This window comes from Carassius auratus, unplaced genomic scaffold (assembly GCF_003368295.1).
Source record: "Carassius auratus strain Wakin unplaced genomic scaffold, ASM336829v1 scaf_tig00216633, whole genome shotgun sequence".
NCBI classification, from domain to species: domain Eukaryota; kingdom Metazoa; phylum Chordata; class Actinopteri; order Cypriniformes; family Cyprinidae; genus Carassius; species Carassius auratus.
The window spans coordinates 40,600-59,317 of record NW_020528670.1 but is presented as its reverse complement, the minus strand read 5'-3'; the positions used below and the strand labels follow the sequence as shown (position 1 = coordinate 59,317).

Below are 18,718 nucleotides of genomic sequence, written 5' to 3'. Positions count from 1 at the left end.
CGCACAGAGATCTTGCACACTGAAGGAGTTTCTCAATGTCCAGGATACTTCCTTGGCAGGACTGGTCAACAAACCGCTTAATTAGATCACTTATAATCCCAGTTTTGTCTTAATGTACTGCAGTCAGTATGACTTGTATGAAATGGTTTCTTGTTTGTCTGTCTGTTATCCTTCACACTTTTTTCTTACGCACTTGAGCTAGCATTTCTGCTTTCTAACTGGGCACTGCTGTTCTTTCTCCATTGTATTCCTCCCAGTTCCCTTACTGTGCCCCATACTAATGTGTTTCTTCTGCAACTGATTTACAAATTCTGCATTGAGTTTTGAACGTATTATTACTCTTAATATTTTTTCAGTATAAAATATATATTTTTCCGATGATGTTACTCCTAGTGTTAATTGCTTGACTAAACACGTTTGTCCACTGGGACTACTTTCTTTCTTTTTGATCCAATTCTTTTATGAGTGAATTCTTCAGTGGTGTTACATATTATATTAAAGGGGGGGTGAAATGCTATTTCATTCATACTGAGTTTTTTAAACTGTTAAAGAGTTGGATTCCCATGCTAAACATGTACAAACATTCAAAAATTAAGTTGTACGTTTGAAGGAGTATTTCTGTTCCAAAAATACCTCTTCCGGTTTGTCACAAGTTTCGGAAAGTTTTTTTCGAGTATGGCTCTGTGTGACGTTAGATGGAGCAGAATTTCCTTATATGGGTCCTGACGCACTTCTGCCGGAAGAGCGCGCGCTCCCGTATAGCAGAGCACTGAGAGCACAACAAAATGTCACAAAAGAAGTGTGTTTTTGGTTGTCAGGGCAAGACAACCCTGCACAGATTACCAAAAGAGAAACAGCATTAAGGGACCAGTGGATGGAGTTTATTTTTACAGAGCATCAACGGAGTTGTGCAAGTGTTTGTGTTTGTTCCCTGCATTTCGAAGATGCTTGTTTTACAAACAAGGCCCAGTTTGACGACGCATTTGCGTATCATTTATTTCTTAAGGATAATGCAGTCCCAAACGAAAAAGGGTCACGATCGTGTGTTGGAACCGCAGGCGGTGAGTAAAACTGCTTCAAATATCTCTGTGTTGTTAACTTAGCTATCAGCGCGTAAGCACATCAAGTAAACAACATGCGATGTTGTCATCAAACTGCACTTTCCACATGTACAGCTTAAAAAAAAAAAAAGACGACAAAGTGGAACTTAGTCATTTTCCAAAACCGCTAAGCAAATATATACAGTTTCAGTACATACCACATAGAGACGTCGTTTCTGATGCTGCTCTTGTTAAATTTCAGCCTCTGGATCTGATTCTGGATCATAAATAAACGGCTGAATCTGACTGTAAGCCATGGTTTGTTTTGGTTGGTTTTGTCCTCACGGTAATGTCACAGTTTCCAAACGCTCTCAACACAAAAGCCTACTGGCGCTCGTGATTCTTTAGCTCCGCCCACACGTCACGCCTCCAACCGCTCATGTTTTTCCGGGAAAAATCGGTACAGACTATCTTTCTCTTATGAATATAATAAAACTAAAGACTTTTTGGAGTTATGAAGGATGCAGTACTACTCTATAGGTACTCAAGATTAACAGGATATTGAGTGAAAACGAGCATTTCACCCCCCCTTTAATCTATCCCAATTTCTTCAATAAAGTTTTTGTTCCTGCAACTTTCTATCGCTTGCATTGCAAGATTGGATGACCAATAATTTTCTATTAAATTCTGATAAGACAGAAATGTTACTTATTGGACCAAAAAACAGTACACAGAATCTAGTAGACTACGGTTTGTAACTAGACGGATGTACTGTTACTTCCTCTACAGTCAGAAATCTGGGTGTTATATTAGTCAGCAACTTGTCTATTGAAAATCATATTTCCAATGTTACTTTTGGTAGTTCCTAGGATAGCAAAGTCCACTAAAGGAGGTAGAGCTTTTTCATATTTGGCTCCCAAACTCTGGAATAGCCTTCCTGATAATGTCCGGGGTTCAGACACCGGGAGAGGACTCATCCATGCCACTGACACAGAAAGTCAAATACTCTGTTCAGGGTTCCTTGTACGATGGATCCAGCCATTTTGAAATCCAATGATGGCCTTGACAGCTGGTCGTTGAACCACCATCAGTTGTGGTGTCCAGTTGTGCTGAAGCTCGTCTCTGTTTGAGAGCTCAGCTAAAGGGATGAGGGACCACTTGTTCTCACCTGAGAAACCTTCATTCACCATTAGGCCTATTAAAGGAAACCCTGTCCTGTTTACAGAAGGACTATTAAGTGTTTGGCCCATCTCTTCTCTTTCAGCCATATCATGTTGGTTTGACTCAACAGCGCCCTCTACTCTTTAAACCATGATATATCCATAGGCCTGCTCTCTCCTCTTTCTGTGTCTGTTTCTGTCAGTTTGTTTTACATTTTATTCGATTCTGTTTTGTTTTGTCATAACTTGCATAATATCCCCCCCCCCCCCCTTCCAACCCCTAGTTGCTAATACAGCTCATTGTGTTTCTTCTCAGATATTTCCAGTTCCTGGAAGCTGAAAACATCCCAGTTCTTGCATGGCCAGCAGACTCACTGGACATGTTTGGGATGCTCTGGATCAATGTATACGACTGTGTGTCCCAGTTCCTGACAATATCCAGCCACTTCACACAGCCATTGAATAATGATGTTGATATGTTGATAAACTATTAATTGTTCATAAGGACATTAATCAATCATATATTTACAATGAAAAATTATTCCACAAAAATAGAGTTTGTTAGATCATGGTTTTATTTGCATGTTCTTAACATGTTTACAGATATAGTAAGTAATTCAATCATTTAAATAATTAAGGAGTAGCAGACATTAGTTATTCAACTTGATTGTATTCTGACAGTGGGAAGAAATAATAGCACTCAGTTTGTCTTGCATGATTAGTTATTGTCTGTTTAAGCTGTCATTGAATTCCTGTAAAAAAATTAAATCTTTTTTTATTGCTCTTTGCAGTTTAAATGAATTAAAACACATTAGAAAATAAATGAACAATTTGCTGATGATGCTGTAAGGTGAGTGCATTAAGAAAGCGCTTCAAAATATCCAGATGAAATGAAATATGAGCGAGAGAGAGAATATGAACATGGTCGCAGTGCTGTTTGGTGCTTCGCCAGCATTCTCTCGTCCTGTTGGAGAAACAGTGAAACATTAAACTCATATCTCAAGTTTGCTTGGTGACAGAGCAATATACGAATCATACCAGCAGGTTCTTCAGTGGAAGCGACACTGGCAGTCAATGATTCAGTAGTTGTCTCCTGTTGTCCTGGAAAACCACATTAATAATGTTTAGATTCTGATTAATATCTAAGCATTATGATGCACATCACAATTGAATTAATGCTTTCAGTTTGCCTACCCCATGCGATGATAACTGGTTCTTTCATACTCTTGTGGGACACAAAACAATCATATTCTGCTTCTTCATCCTTGTTGATTTCCACACTCCTCCTCATCTGGTAGGATCCATCATGGTTTGGTCTGATTCCTGTGGATTCAACCTCATTTTCGGGCAGAGGTGTGCGATATTTCCTAATGGTCATCATCCCGTCTCTGGGGTAGAATCCGGTGGCCGTACAGATGAGTTTCAATTTGGTTTTGGTGGATTTCCTTGCAAAAACATGAACTTCTGGGGGAGCTGGAAACACAGGAATCAGTTTAGCAATTAGTGCCGTCTTCGGCAGTGCATCAAACATAATGAAATTACTCACAGCCCTTTTTGAGCTCCTCATCTTCATAGTTTCTGAATTTGTTGAGCCAGTCCACACACTCTTTCTCCAGGTATCCTTTGGTGTACTGGTTTAGGATGGGCACATTATCCCACTTCCTCTTGGTTGGTAGAGCTGCATCAACTGAGGTGACCCACTGAGATGCTTCAACATCAAAAGACAGAAAGTCCTCTCCATCATAGGCGTACTCACTACTGCCTTTAGAAAACTTCACTTCATCTCCCTGCTTCTCAACTTCACAACCGTGTCTCCACTGAAGAACATGAAGATCTGAAACAGACAAAATATCAAAATGGCTGTGAGAAGATGCTAATATAAATGGTCCGATCATCTGTATATGCTGGTTAAACTGCATGAACGATCCTCACCTGATTCATTGTGTCTCATGCGTTTCATCAGAATGTCGATATTCACATTAAACCACTGCTCTTTGCTCTTTCTTGACTGGGTTCCCTTTTCCCAGTAATCCTCCTGCATTTTCTCCTTCATCCAGGTCTGTTTGGGAATCTTCTTCTGTTCTTGACTATTGTAATAGTCGATCTGTCTGTCATCTAGCAGACCCATAGCAGTGAATTCATAGATGCCCGGCAGATCGACAGGTTTGGACAAACCTGTGTAAATGTAATACAGCGAGTGTTCCTCTGCAATAAAGAGCAATAAAATATGAATGCAAAACTATTCACTAGTTTAAAGACAAGTAAAGTGAAGGAGAAAGCAGTGACAGATTTTTTTCTCAATTTTGTAACACATTATACCTGATTGAAATTTCCCAAACCATTGCTCTGAACTAAGAAAAAAATATTTCTCTGACCTCGCATGGAATGCCTTTGCAGAACAAAAAAATTCATCCTAAATTTTCATTTTATGTAATCCATAATCCAAATTGCATACCAGGGAAAGTTGTGGACAGATAACCCACTGATTTCACTTAAAGTCCAATTCCTGATTAAATTAATGTTGCATTGCTTTAGCATTGTTTACAGCTTCAGATCTAATAGTACACTGTAAAAAAAAATCCCGTAAAAAAACGGTAAAATTCCGGCAGCTGGGGTGCCGGAAAATTACCGTTAAATAACGTGCACATTAAGTAACAGTAGTTTTCCGTAATTCAAAAATACAGTTTTTTGCTGTAATTTTACATATTTTCTGTATTTTCTTCAGCTTTTAATGTTTGATAAGATGTTTTACATAAATATTGTGGAAAGTTAATAAGAAAAAAACCATTAAATTATCATAAAGTTTGAACACTGCTTTAATTCAAATAATCAGCCGTAAGTGCAAAAATGTGTTTTAATAATTTATTGACCAATCTGCAAGAATATACAAATAGTTTGTTCAGGACTGCAATTTACTAATATTCTTTGTACAAAACTGCAACAATATACCAGTATAGAGATTATAGCTAAACTGCAACAATATTCCAATAAAAAAATAAGCCCAAAAGTTTAAATTAGATCACAACTGCAACCACATACAATTCAGTTTTTTTTCATAACTGCAACAGTATATATATATATATATATATATATATATATATATTTAATAACTGCAACAACACACAAAAGAATTGTTCAAAACTGCAACAATATAGCAAATTGGTAAACAAATAAAAAATAAGAATTAATTTGTCCTTAAAACTGAACCACCTGTGAACAGATTAATTCATCTTGACAACAGATGATGCATTAAAAAAAAAAAAAATCAACCATGAAAGCAAATAATCAGCAAGTATTTTAAGTCTTTGACACTGTCAAGAATTTCTGCTAGGCAATGTAGGAAGATCTGACACTCCAAGTTTTACTCCATCCTTTCAAAGTCCGCAATCTTGTTAATCAGTGAAAGAACCTTTGGACTGACAGCTGATTTCTTTCTCGATGTGGTCTTCTCCACTTTCGATCCCTTCTCGGGGTTCATCTTAAAAAGGAATCTGTTGAGTAAAAAAAACATATTTAGTAATAAAACATGGACTGTACCATATGCTGTGAATATATTTAAAATAAAAGCAGAACAATAAGAACTTGTAAAGGGCATGCTTGTGGTGGATGTTGTGAAGAAGTATGTGAGAGGTAGTTGTGTGTGAGGCAGACTAAGAAGGTTGTGACAATGTAAGAGAGTGTGTTGTGTGAGGATGAGAGTGTGAGGATGCATGTAGGGCTGCACAATTAACCACATGCAGTTGTCAGATGCATTTGCAGATGAATCGCATTAGATTATGAACAGGATACTGCATAGCTTGTCAGTGAACTACAGCTCTGTTTATTAAATGTTGCTTAATTTGAAAACAGGTGATGGATATTTACTACTAATCACAGGACCGACTTTAATGACGAGACACGCCTGAAAAACGCATGTGATTAATTATGCAGCCCTAGAAGGTTGTGTGGGGATGCGTGTGAGAGTATGTTAGTGTGTGTGAGAGTGTGTGTGACTGTCTATGTGAGAATGTTTGGATGTTTGTATAAGGAAGTGTGTGTGAGAGGATGCGTGTGTGAGAGTGTGTGAGTGTAAGGATGCATTTGTAAGAATATGTGAAAGTGTATAACTGTGTGTGAAGATGCGTGTGAGAGTGTGTGTGTGTGAGAGAGAGAATGTGTGTGAGGTTGCATGTGTAACTGTCTATGTTAGAGTGTGTGGATGTTTGTATTAGAATGTGTGTGAGAGTGTGTGTGAGGATGCGTGTGTGAGAGTGTGTGAGTGTAAGGATGCATTTGTTAGAGTATGTGAAACTGTGTAACTGTGTGTGTGATGATGCGTGTGAGAGTGTGTGTATGAGTGAGGAAACGTTTCTGAGAGTGTGTGTATCTGAGAGTATGTAAGTGTGAGGATGCATTTGAGAGAGTGAGTGTGTGTGTGTGTGTGTGAGGATGCATGTGTGCAAATGTGGACGTGAGTGTGCGAGTGTGAAGATGCATTTGTGAGTGTGTGTATGTGAGAGTGTGTCAGTTTGAGGATGTGTGTGTGACCGTGTGTATATGTGAGAGTGTGAGGATGCATATGTGACATTGAGTGTGTGTGTGAGAATGCATGTGAGAGAATGTGTATGTGAGTGTGAGGATGTGTGTGTGTGACTGCGTGTATGTGAGTGTCTGTGTGTGTGAGTAGGCATGTGTGACTGTGTGTGGGTGCGTGTGTGACTGTGTGTGAGAGTGTGTGTGTTAGAGTGAGTGTATGTAAGGATGCGTAATTCAGTGTGTGTTGAAAAAGTGTGAGTGTGTGTGAGAACACACGTGTGAGTGTGATATGTGTGAGAGTGAGTGTATGAGTGTGTGTTTTTACCTTTGCACAATCTCTTGCGTTTCTCCTTGGTTTCCTGGGTATGAAATGTTCAAGCAGTTGTATGAAGCAAACATCAGAGCGTTGCAGAAGATGGTGATGTGGTCGTTAACTATGACTGGGTGAACAGAAAACATAAAGTTCATAAACCGTAAACACCACAACTATTACAAGTGTAATATGTGAACATCTTTGCATTTTGCAACTCACCCTTTCATGTTGACCATGGTTTTAGCACTCACTGAACTTATCTGTAAGGAGAAAAAAAGCATGTAAATGTGAAATTTTAAGGAAATCTACAAAAATACAAAGAAATATATTGATAAATGTTTTATATCTATGGTTCTGAACCTTATCTGCGCCACCTGTTCATCCCTATCAGTGAGTCTATCAATAATCCCTATAAGCTATAACAGTCTTTAATTATAGAAGGGTGATTAAAACAGAAGTTGTGAAACTTTTTTCCCTAGGCGTAGATTACAAGATTACAAGGTTATATGAATTCTCAGATGACACACTGCAGACATTGTTTTTTCATTCACAATTTTAACTGGTCAATGGTTTCACCAGCTTTTTGAAACACTTTTAATATTTTAAATATTTGCTTAACCGATAGACAGATATAAAGGGTAACCAACAGAAATAATTTATTAAAAAGTGATTAAATACTGACTGTAACGATATTTCAGACCCTCAATAAGACTATATCTGGAAGTAAAAGAGTAAAACATGCAGACAAATTAAAGTAGTTAAGTGAATTTCATTATACAAGCGTAATAACCAGTGCTTGAAGAGGGAGAAATGCAGACGAACATAACGTTTCAAATCGCGCGTCACTTTAAGCGCTGGTCCTAATGAGTCTGTTTCTAAATTCAGAATTTTCATCCAATCTCGCCTCGAAAAATATGATTTTTTTTTTTTTTTTTTTTGCTTTTAGACGACGCCTACTATTATGTATATCAAAACTGATTAAAAACACTGCATTATGCGTCGAAGTTCGGTAAAGTTGGCAACATCTACATATTCGAACTTAACATTAACTGAGCTAACGTTAACTGTTAAATTTATGAGTTCTTAAACCACAAATGATAATAATATTTAATAACAGTATCGTAGACAACCAGCTAACGACTTTCCTTAAAGTAAGCCTGTTTTTCCCTCAGGGACAAAATAACATTAGAAGTTAACGTTACCCACACTTAACGACTAACGGCACTGGTCAGCGCCGAAGTTTGAAATACGTTACTGGTTTAACGATTCAAAAAGGTAAACATTCTAAATTTTAGAACTCATATATAGTAGAAATAGCATTTAGTAATGACCAAAATGAGAAAACATGAACTTTACCTGCTTATTTTCGCCTCAGATTGAAGATTGACCGTGAAACTGAAGGTCGAGTTATTCCTTCTGCGCGCCCAGCAGCTCCACTGCGTGCTTGGAGGAGAATGTGTCCTTGCGCTAGGGCGGGAATTCCTTCAGTTCGAATATTACATTTTTTATTTTTTTTAATTTTAATATCAGCATATTATTATATTATTATATCAAATTATGAAACGGTACTATGAGAATAAATCCGTAATAAAACACCAAACTGAGCAGAACTATTTTGACAAGCGGAAGAAGATGTGGTCAGTTGACAGTACTTTGGAAATACGATTCTTTCGAGAAGGATTTTTCAACAAACCTGTTCAAAAAAGGATTAACCTGCTCTTTTATGCAAACACGCAATGTAGGCTACATATACAACATATTATATCAATAGTAATAATAATAATAATAATAATAATAATGAACGTTAACTTTTGTACAGTTGTTATTTATATTTTTAATCTATTAAAAAATATGGCATTATATTATTAATGCCACACACACACGTACACACACACACACACATACTGCACATACTACATATAAATATAGCGCATTATGTGAAATAAATCTTCAAAAATATTTTTGGGACGTTATGCACATTGACATGTTTTTCATGTGATTTTACATAAGATATGCAAATTTACAGTCTCTTTCTGTAATTTTACAATTTTAAACTGTATTTCAAAATTACGTGGAAAAAACTGTAAAATAAAACAGTAAAATTCCGTAAAATTACAGTTTTTTTTTACAGTGTACTATAAAAATCAGATTTAAATAACTTAAAAATCACTGTGCACAGAAAGTTTTCATCTGTAGCAATTCAAAGAGCTCAGACATCAAGAATCTGCAATATGAGTCTCAACGACGGTGAATCAACAAAACGCTGCACTGAATGTGGTTATCAGCACAGTACAAGACATACCCATGTATCCCAGCATGCATTGCAGCATTAAGGATGTTGTTGACTGTCACCATTGTAGAGAACCATATTGCTGATTCTGGATGTTTGTGGTCTTTGCATCACTTCACATGAAAACATTTTGTTCACAAAATGATCTGTAAAGCCTTCATGTTCGCTGATATTCACAGTGATGCTTAAACACACTAAAGCCGTAAAAATCAGAAATTAAACTTCAAATGAGAATCACCAGCCCACATCTGTTTTATTTATCTATTTATTTTATTTTTTTGGTTTTGCTGGCTAAGCTAAATGTGTTTTTAACGAACACTCATCATCCAATCATCCAGCATACAACACCATTAACTCAAGGGTCAAGAGCACAACAGAAGCACACATTGGTGTCCATGATGGTGATTTCAAATAAAACCATATAACAGCTAAATCTCTGTTAATTCTCAATAAGAACTTCTCTAGAAGTCTGACACAAATAAAGTCAATCTGCCTAATAATGGTAAGCTGGTAAAAATGTTTAATCAGATCTTGAGAGATTTAAAGTCTTCTATATTTCAGCTGATGTCATCTTCTTCTGTGTCTGAAGTCAGTTGTAGTTCTTGTGTTTCTCTTTCCTTCTGTGATTCCGCTTGATAAAGGCAGCTGTTCATCATTAATGCTCAATCGTCACATCATTTTCTCCATTTGTAGATTTACTAGACTTCTCTACATTTCTGTAGACTAGAGCAGCGGTTTCAACTCCAGTCCCACTGTGGATAGTTTATATGTTTCTCTCATCACTTTCTCTCAGACATTCGTTCTGTTTGAGCCTAAGTGCCATGCGAAGTGCAGCCCAGACAGCAAGAAGTGTTGGCCCAGATCCGGCCCGAATTTATTTCATGTCAGCCGGATGTGGGCCGGATCTGGGCCAACACTCTATTGCAGTCTGGGACATCAGCAGATATTGACCGTGATTCCAGTTCTAACCGAGCATGTATATTCCATTCAAATGCCATTAAAGTGTGAAAGACAATAATTTTAATTGTCTTTATTTACAGAGGTATAAGTCACACTTCTCTAGTAAGTTTCGTCTGTGTGAAGACGCTACTTCCTTTATTTCCCAGGACATGTCCTCTTTTTGGACCTAAAAAAATAAATAAAATGCCAATCCGGCTTTTGCTTTATACAGTTGGCATTGATTGTGTGCGTGTGTGTGTATCTGGACTCTTTCCTAATCGTAAAAAACATCTGCAACGCTTTTACTGGTTAGTTTATGTGGTTATATATATATATATATATATATATATATATATATATATATATATATATATATATATATATATATATAGGCTGGAACGTTTTCTCTGTAGCCCTATATATACTGGATGCTTGAGCCGTTGATAGTATTCTAATGCAGTTAATAATGTAGTTATTAGAAAGAGAGCGAGAGCGAAAGAGACACACACAAAGAGAAAGCGAGAGAGAGAGAAAGAGAGCGCCTAATTCACACAAGCTCTCTCTTTCTCTTTCTCTCTCACCTCTGTGCGTCTCTAAACACTCTTCTACTGCAATGTCTGTAAAGAGCACTGTCTAGTGAGAAATGTAATGTGTAGCCTTTAAGTCGCTTCACTATATAGGCTAACACCTTTTTCTGCGTGACCGTTACTACTGTTAACTATGCGAAGTGATATGGAACTGTAATGCGGTCAACTGCCTGGAACTACGTTCGCCGTTTTTTTTTTTTTTTTTTTTTTTTTTTTTTATTGAACTTTATGAATAACAGAACCGTGAATACAAAAAAATATATCAACATATAATACAATTATTATATCAGCAGAAATAGGTATGAAACAAAAAGTAATTACAAGTAAAAAATAAATCAATAAATAAATAAAATAAATAAAGGATAAATAAAAAGGCTTGGAAAGATTAATATAGAGTCAATAAATAAACAAAGTAGAAGAGGGTACTACACAAAATAAATTACATATTGAGTACATTTATAAGCTTATAGCTTTTACAGATTGAATATGTCCTAATTGCTTTTTTATTTACAGAGGCAGAGATAGTTTTTAAATACAGCTTAATCTCTTGTAAGAATACAGTAAATATTGGTATACAATTAGAAAATTTACATTTATGTATGTAAAATCTACAGAGGTACAAAATTAAGTTTATAATGAGGCAAACATCTGATTCTCCATCAAAAAAACCAAAAAGAACAATTTTGGAATTTAAATTGAAACCTTTTAAGATCACATTTGAGATAAACAAGCCAACATGTTTCCACAGTTGCTGAGTATATTTGCATATCCAGAATAAATGAAACTACGTTCGCCGTTGGTTTTTTCAGAATATACTTGCACACGTCAGAACGTTCGTCAGCCAATCAGATTCAAACATTAAATGGACACGTAATATATATATATATATATATATATATATATATATATATATATATATATATATATATATATATATATATATTTGCATGCATTTATTCTCAAACTTAATTACTTTCGTTTTAATGACGTTTTAAATCTCGTTACTTTCAGTTACGTTATTCTCTGTCGAATGCACAAACTTTAAATCCTTGAACGTTACCTGCTTGAAGAATAGGAGGAGTGCCATAGATAAGACAAACACAAAGCAGAGCAAAGATCTTCGTCGCCACACTCGTTCCCATGACTGAAAGCCTTTAGATGTGTAAAGCTGACTGATTCCTAGCTTTTCAATCACAGAAAGCGAAAACTCTCAGCAACAGAAAACTAACCACATAAAAAATCACGGATGATGTTTTAACCAATGAGAAAACAATACGACGATTTCATGTATATCTGGGAGGAACTGGAGAGTCATTAATCACACTAAGTGTTTATATTCAGTGTTCAAATAATAATTACATATTTACACATTAAACAGTTCTTTCACAAATTTAGTAGGTTAGACGTTGCCAGCAATATGACCAACAATTAACGTTCAATTAATAGTTTAATTTTTTTTTATTAATGATAATATTAAAATTAATGAATAAATCTTCTGCCAAGTTGTAAGTTTTGTTAGTTGGGTCATTTTATTTGTTCTCAAAATGTGTATTTTCAGCAATCAAGTGCAAAACCATTGGGACGATTCCAGCAACTTGTAAACACTTGTTTATTCACTTAGAGTTAATCATTTGAGCTAATTTAACCATTATCACTTTTAGTATGGCTAAGATCACTCATTGTCATAGTCGTTCTAGCCTTGATGTTGCAGAAATAGAAATCATGAATGGATACAAAAACAACAAAACAGTAAAGAAATAACATTTAAGAATAAATAGATCCCACTTAGATTTAGCATATTAAAAACGCTGTACGTAAGTGTGTCCAGACTGGCCCTTCAGAGGTGGAGTAATAGTAAGTGATGAACCAGCTTCAGCACTCTTCATATAAAAATATTCTTCTTTGAGCACTTGGTGTAAAAACATCAATGGCTCGAGCAAAGTGTTCTTGTCTTCACGCCATTAATGTTCCACTGTTTCCAGTAGCCCTGAAGGTTTCTCATTGCAATTTTTTTTCTGTAGCATTGTTACGTGTGTAAACTTACCTTAAATAAGTATGTAATGCATGTACTGTAAACGTGTATAGTTATATTATTATTATTATATATATTATTATATTATTATTATATATTAAAGTTCCTTCCTATATTAAATGCCTGAAAAGGGAGCCAAATGCCATGTTATTGCTGCTGTTACACTTACAGGACGATCAAATCCTTGTATAGGCTACTGACCAAACATTTCATTCAAATATTAACTTAATCTTTCATTTTTGGCCACCTTGTTGCTATAGATGAAACATTCTTTATAATTTCTTCTACAGAAAATGTGCATATCACAACCCTTACAAAAAATAAACCATGGTTTTATCATAGTAAAACTGCTTAATTTCCTTTTGCATGATTTCTGAATGCTTGAGACTATAAAATAAAATAGCGTCATAATTAAGTTATAGGTAAATGTCGAGAGCTACAATTGTAATTTGTAAATAATATAATTTATTAAACAGTTTCTATTTTCACCACTATATTAGATGTTTTCATTCCATCATAATGTTTGTGGAATGTGGGCAAAACAATACAATCCTGCTTAGGGCACCCATTTGGCCAGCAGCGGCCCTGAATAGGAAAAACTATTGATTTGTCATCACTGGAGGCCTCACCCTGGAAAACAGACAAAAGTGATCATGTCATTAAATATTAAAACAAGTCACCTGCTTTTTCCAGGTGAGTTTTACAATATCCCAGTTGAAATCAGTGGATTCCTAGTGTTCCTTAATGTAGATTAAGAGACCCTTAACAAAATCACTACCCATATCCTGGCACTAGACTTTGGTCAGAGGTGCATTTCCAAAAGGTCACAAGTTTTGTCATTACCAACAGAGTTTAATGGGACTTGCAACTCATCGAGTTCATCTCAGGTTAGTAACCATATTAAACTTAACAAAAATGAAAACAATGCTTTGAGGGATACATTTACAATCTTTTTAACGGCATGCATTAAAGGCTTTTCATAACTCACAACTATCCACCTGAGATTTGGACTGAACGATCGGTAGTTTGTTGTTAACACACCGATCATAAGCAACCGAGCAAACCATTGAACATACTGTACTTCAGCCCTGACAGCCTCGTTCTCATTCCTGTCAAAAACTAGATATAGCTGGTTTCCTATCTACTAGTTCAAAAACCCCATCAAAAGACTAAGCATATTGTTGTCCTCGACTTATAATGGTGGAATCAGCTTGACTTAAGCAGAGCTGTCCCTGTCTTCAAAGTAGTTGACAACTGCAGTGTCAAGGAAATAAAAGAAAGAAATGTGTCTAAACAGCACTGAACTTCCATCTAATGTATAATTACCTGAGGGGAAATAAGCTCCACTGAGTTTGTGTCACTGCTGTCTGGGGTTTCACTACCAGTGTCTTGATCTGTTGGAGGAAGTAGAGTGCCTTGTAAAATTAACCAATTAGATAAGGTTGCACCCAGGGGCTTGTTGAGGGTCAGGGTCGTACCTGGGGTCTGCTGGTTGAGGGTCAGGGTCGTACCTGGGGTCTGCTGGTTGAGGGTCAGGGTCGTACCTGGGGTCTGCTGGTTGAGGGTCAGGGTCGTACCTGGGGTCTGCTCGTTGAGGGTCAGGGTCGTACCTGGGGTTTGCGGGGCCCTGGTGTAGATTGTATCCGTGGACCCTGTTTAAAATGATGTACATAGCACAAACAAATAAACAGAATAAGAAGATTCAAATTAAACAATGTTAAAGTTTTTTTCAAGTTTATAGGTGTCCAGATACCAAAACCAAATAATTCAATTTAAAATATCATTGAATAGTCTTCACTGTATAAATTAAATATAGATTAATTCTTGTTAAAACTACAAAGGCAGGTTTTATTACGGAAGGATGTGCTTTATTTGACTTCTTTTGGGCTGTTGAATAAAACACTCACCCACTGCCATAATAAAGCTTGGGATAGTCAAGACAATTTTAATATAACTCTGACTGGATTCGTCTGAAAGAAGAAAGTCATATACACCTAGGATGCCTTGAGGGTGAGTAAAACATGGACAGATTTTCTTTTTTGGGTGAACTAACCCTTTAATACTGTATTTTTTGCGAATTCACGGGTGAAACTCAGTACACGTTTTTGGCACCATGTCCTTTAAAATTTTACTTTTTCTAAGTCTACCTACACGGGTGGTTTGATTTTTAATTAGATCATCTTAAGACCACGCTGACAAAAAGTTATGGATTTCATGTCAATAGACACGCATTTATTGCCTTAATAAATCTACTGGAATGATGCCAAAGGCATCTGAGGCTGTACCTCTGCAAAGCTTTGACATACTGACACCAAACTTCATGTCTTTGTCACCTCACACAGAAAACACCACTTCAATTTAAAACTGGTCAAAAGTTCTGAACCATAAAACCATATTATAATTGATTGTATTTGATTGTATTGCATTTATGATTTTCAATATTTTTAAATAAAATAATCTTAAAATGTCGTTGATTAATCATTGCTGCAGGTAATAAGTAATTAGTAATTGCTCCAGTGTCATGTTAAATGTTAAACGTAAATATTGTCATGTTATTTCAAACCTGTATGTTGTATTCTTTTCCTAGTGGAAGTTTTTAGCAGATTTTTAGGGGTAAATATTTGGGTAAATGGTTCATTCTCTACACTGCTTGTCCTATGTAAAGTCAGATAAATCTATCCCAATGTCTCAAGCCATTATGATTAAAAACCAAAAACAAGAATGTGTGGATCATCTTTAATTAGTGACTACTCACCATTAAGGCATTTCTTGTGTTTGATGTAAAACACTAAAACAATTGCCAGCAGAAGGAAACCTCCGATCGTTGCTCCAATAATAACTATGAAAGTGTCTGTTGGGCAGTCCAGGCATTTTCCATCTGTAAAAATCCACAAAAATAAGGGGAAAATGGAAATTTTCACAACTTAAATTGCTTTTTAATTCATCAAGTAATGTTTCTGTGTGTGTAACTGCTTTGATTACCCCATTTTTTGATAATTGGTTCTTCCATACTCTTGTGGGTCACAAAACAGTCATATTCTGCTTCTTCATCCTCACTAATCTCCACACTCTTCTGTATCTGGAAGGTCCCATCAGGGTTCGGTCTGATTTCAGTGGATGTTATCTCAGGCAGAGGTGTGCGATATTTCCTAATGGTCATCATCATGTCTTTGGCGTAGAAGCTGGAGGCCATACAGATGAGTTTCAGCTGGGTTTCATTCCTGGATTTCCTTGCAAACATGTGAACATCTGGAAGAGCTGAAAACACAGGAATCAGTTTATCAATCGTCTGCAGATGAACATCAAATATAAATGCTGTACATTTACTCACAAGCTTTTCTGAGCTCCTCATCTGCATATTCTCTGAATCTCTTGAGCCAGACCTCACACTCCATTTTCAGGTAGTCTGCTGTGTGTTGTTTTAAGATCGGCACATTTTCCCATTTCCACTTGGATATTAAATTAGTGTCAACTGGGGCGACCCATTGAGACTCCTGATAATCATAAGACAGAAAGTCCTCTCCATCATAGCAGTACTCATTAATGCGTTTTGGTTCATATCCCTGCTCAACTTCACAACCGTGTCTCCACTGAAGAACATGAAGATCTGAAATGGAGATGGATCAAAATATTGGTAAGAAGAAATATAATGAAAGTATAGTACAATGAATTTATTTAGGTTCAAATTAAACTGTAAATGCTCCTCACCTGATTCATTTTGTTTCATGCATTTCATCAGAGAGAAGATATTCAACCTAATCCACTGTTCTTTGCTCTTTGTAAACTCTTTGTCTTCTTCCCAGTAATCCTCCGGCATTTTCTCCTTCATCCAGGTCTGTTTGGGAATATTTCTCTGTTCTTCACTATTGTAATAGTCGATCTGTCTGTCATCTAGGAGACCCATAGCAGTGAATTCATAGATGCCCGGCAGATCGACAGGTTTGGACAAACCTGTGTAAATGTAATACAGCGAGTGTTTCTCTGCAATGAAGAGCAAAAGAAACACGTGATACAATGTTGAATTCCTGATGGAGAAAACTGTAAAATATATGACTGAAGTCTCAAGTTTAAGCAACTCAAAGATACTGAATCGTATCATATGGATCTAGTCCTGATCTCTGGGAGACTAAACCTGAATTTTGATCAACATGACAGCAGCATAGCTACCAAAACCTACATATAATCCACAAATCTCGTATTTAGTTAAACGATTATAGAAGTTATAGTTATATCTTTCAAGTTTACTATACAGCATAAATTTGTAATAAGATTTCAATTATGTTCTTATACATATGCCAAATGTTCAAATTCAAAAGTTACTTTCAGTTTCTGTTCTAATTGTTTCCTTCAACGTTACCTGCTTGAATTGAAGGCAGAGTCCTATAAAGACGAAAAACACAAAGTAGAGCAAAGAGTTTGGCGACACATGTCCACATTGTTTAAAAGCCATGTGTGAATTTATGGTAATTTTTCTGGTGTTTACATCGTTTCTTCACGTCTGAATGCAGAAACTGAAGGCAGCAGAAAACCAGTTGCAAATGGCGGATGGTGTTTCTGTGTTTATAGATAAGTCTAATATATCAGTGGTTTAACCAATAAGAAAATGGATAGACGACATCATCTGTATCTGGGCAGAAGTGGTTGAATCATGACTGAATTAACACAGAGAGAGTTTACTTATAGGCAGTCAATGTTTATTCACTGATCTATAATAAAACATAATCAAAATATGTTCAACGCTTAACGAACTATAACTTTGTGGACTAATTGTTCAGTCTTCTCAAAGTGTTTACAAGGAGCTGGTTTAAGGTGAAGTCAGCAAAACTGGTACACTTTTTGGTATTACATTTATTCTATCAACATTATTTATGTTTTAAACAAATTCTAAAAGTTTCTTGTATCTCGCAATATGTTTTAATTATTGTTATTGTTGAATGGGTGACCTTTCCTCATTAATCGAGCAAACAATTACCTCAAGTAGAATTTTGTTAAATTTTGTATTTTAAGCAAAATAACTTACAAGTAAACCAGAATAAAATAATGAAGAATAATTTCCACAATTTAAGTTTTAATTGTTTTTGAGTAATATTAATAATACAAAAAAACACGTTACACTACACTGAAAACACAAGAACGGCAAGTAACCATAATTGTTACAGTAAAAACACAATGTGTGTGCACGGACACACTTTACTCTTCAAGACCTCCATCGTCTGTGAAGCAATCCAACCCATTCCTGAGCAGTAAAACCTCAAAGCACTCCCTGTTGTCCATTTTCCTGGTGACCAGCCCCACAGTCTTTCTGAAGCTGGCTGCACTGTAGGCGACTGCACCTAGAGATGATGTAAGGCTTTCTCTACTTTTGATAGTGTCTCTTTGAATATCTTTTCCAATTCACTACACCTGTTCAGAATCCAAAAGCAATTATGACAGCACATTAAGTCACAGTTAAAACAATTTACTTGCTGCTGAAGGTGCCTGGGCCACCACAGTTGTGCTTTGTTGTTTTGATGCCTGGGGACACAAAGAAGACATGAGCACAGCAAAACTGAAACAAAACTATGTCTGTGTACTGACTTTTTGTAAATTCACTACGTTATTTTAACACAAGCCACCAAAACAAGTTACACATATGCTAGCCATCATGCACCATCAGCTAACATGAGCTTCAGGGAGTTGAAGAAGACCTTTAAATCTAGCTGGAAAAGTAATAAAGTGGGGGAGTTATTAAAAAATCTAGATTTATAAATGAAGTAATTGGCAAAAATCTGAATGTTTTTAATCAAAAATTCAACATCACAATTTCGAGAAAAAGACATATTTTACCATTTTAAAATGGTCA

At 36.1% G+C, this 18,718-nt stretch overlaps 2 protein-coding genes and 1 long non-coding RNA gene across 4 annotated transcripts; all 3 read right to left on the bottom strand.

Moving 5' to 3' along the window:
* Positions 1–2,739: 2,739 nt before the first annotated feature.
* Positions 2,740–12,068, bottom strand: LOC113098738 (H-2 class I histocompatibility antigen, Q10 alpha chain-like). Its single transcript, XM_026263767.1, has 6 exons — positions 11,905–12,068; positions 4,133–4,405; positions 3,747–4,034; positions 3,395–3,673; positions 3,239–3,301; positions 2,740–3,164 (listed from the first exon to the last, which is right to left on the bottom strand). Exons 1-6 carry the CDS (start codon positions 11,984–11,986, stop codon positions 3,073–3,075), a joined length of 1,077 nt encoding a protein of 358 aa, XP_026119552.1. The 5' UTR covers positions 11,987–12,068; the 3' UTR covers positions 2,740–3,072.
* LOC113098739 (uncharacterized) lies at positions 5,049–8,799 on the bottom strand. The gene is made up of 4 exons (XR_003289193.1): positions 8,385–8,799; positions 7,248–7,288; positions 7,041–7,155; positions 5,049–5,691 (listed from the first exon to the last, which is right to left on the bottom strand). It is a non-coding gene; the product is annotated as an uncharacterized LOC113098739 (long non-coding RNA).
* Positions 12,069–13,329: 1,261 nt separating the features above from the next.
* On the bottom strand, positions 13,330–17,399 carry LOC113098745 (zinc-alpha-2-glycoprotein-like). Of its 2 annotated transcripts, none has more exons than XM_026263777.1 (8): positions 17,234–17,399; positions 16,585–16,857; positions 16,208–16,483; positions 15,859–16,134; positions 15,632–15,754; positions 14,355–14,528; positions 14,203–14,270; positions 13,330–13,506 (listed from the first exon to the last, which is right to left on the bottom strand). In XM_026263777.1, the coding sequence occupies exons 1-8, from the start codon at positions 17,310–17,312 to the stop codon at positions 13,345–13,347; spliced, it is 1,431 nt and encodes a 476-aa protein (XP_026119562.1). In that variant the 5' UTR covers positions 17,313–17,399; the 3' UTR covers positions 13,330–13,344. The 2 variants fall into 2 exon arrangements, with proteins under 2 accessions (XP_026119562.1, XP_026119563.1); XM_026263778.1 differs by having other exon boundaries at positions 14,421–14,528.
* Between the last annotated feature and the right edge of the window lie 1,319 nt (positions 17,400–18,718).

Bases quoted from the DNA above. Each gene is read 5' to 3' on its own strand.
- LOC113098745 (XM_026263777.1), bottom strand. From the start codon at position 17,312: ATGTGGACATGTGTCGCCAAACTCTTTGCTCTACTTTGTGTTTTTCGT. The intron at 16,484-16,584 runs GTGAGGAGCATT...TCTCCATTTCAG, and splicing joins CATGAAACAAAATGAATCAG to ATCTTCATGTTCTTCAGTGG. The intron at 14,271-14,354 runs GTACGACCCTGA...TTCCTCCAACAG, and splicing joins CCTCAACCAGCAGACCCCAG to ATCAAGACACTGGTAGTGAA.
- LOC113098738 (XM_026263767.1), bottom strand. From the start codon at position 11,986: ATGGGAACGAGTGTGGCGACGAAGATCTTTGCTCTGCTTTGTGTTTGT. The intron at 4,035-4,132 runs GTGAGGATCGTT...TGTCTGTTTCAG, and splicing joins CATGAGACACAATGAATCAG to ATCTTCATGTTCTTCAGTGG. The intron at 3,165-3,238 runs GTATGATTCGTA...TTTCTCCAACAG, and splicing joins TTCCACTGAAGAACCTGCTG to GACGAGAGAATGCTGGCGAA.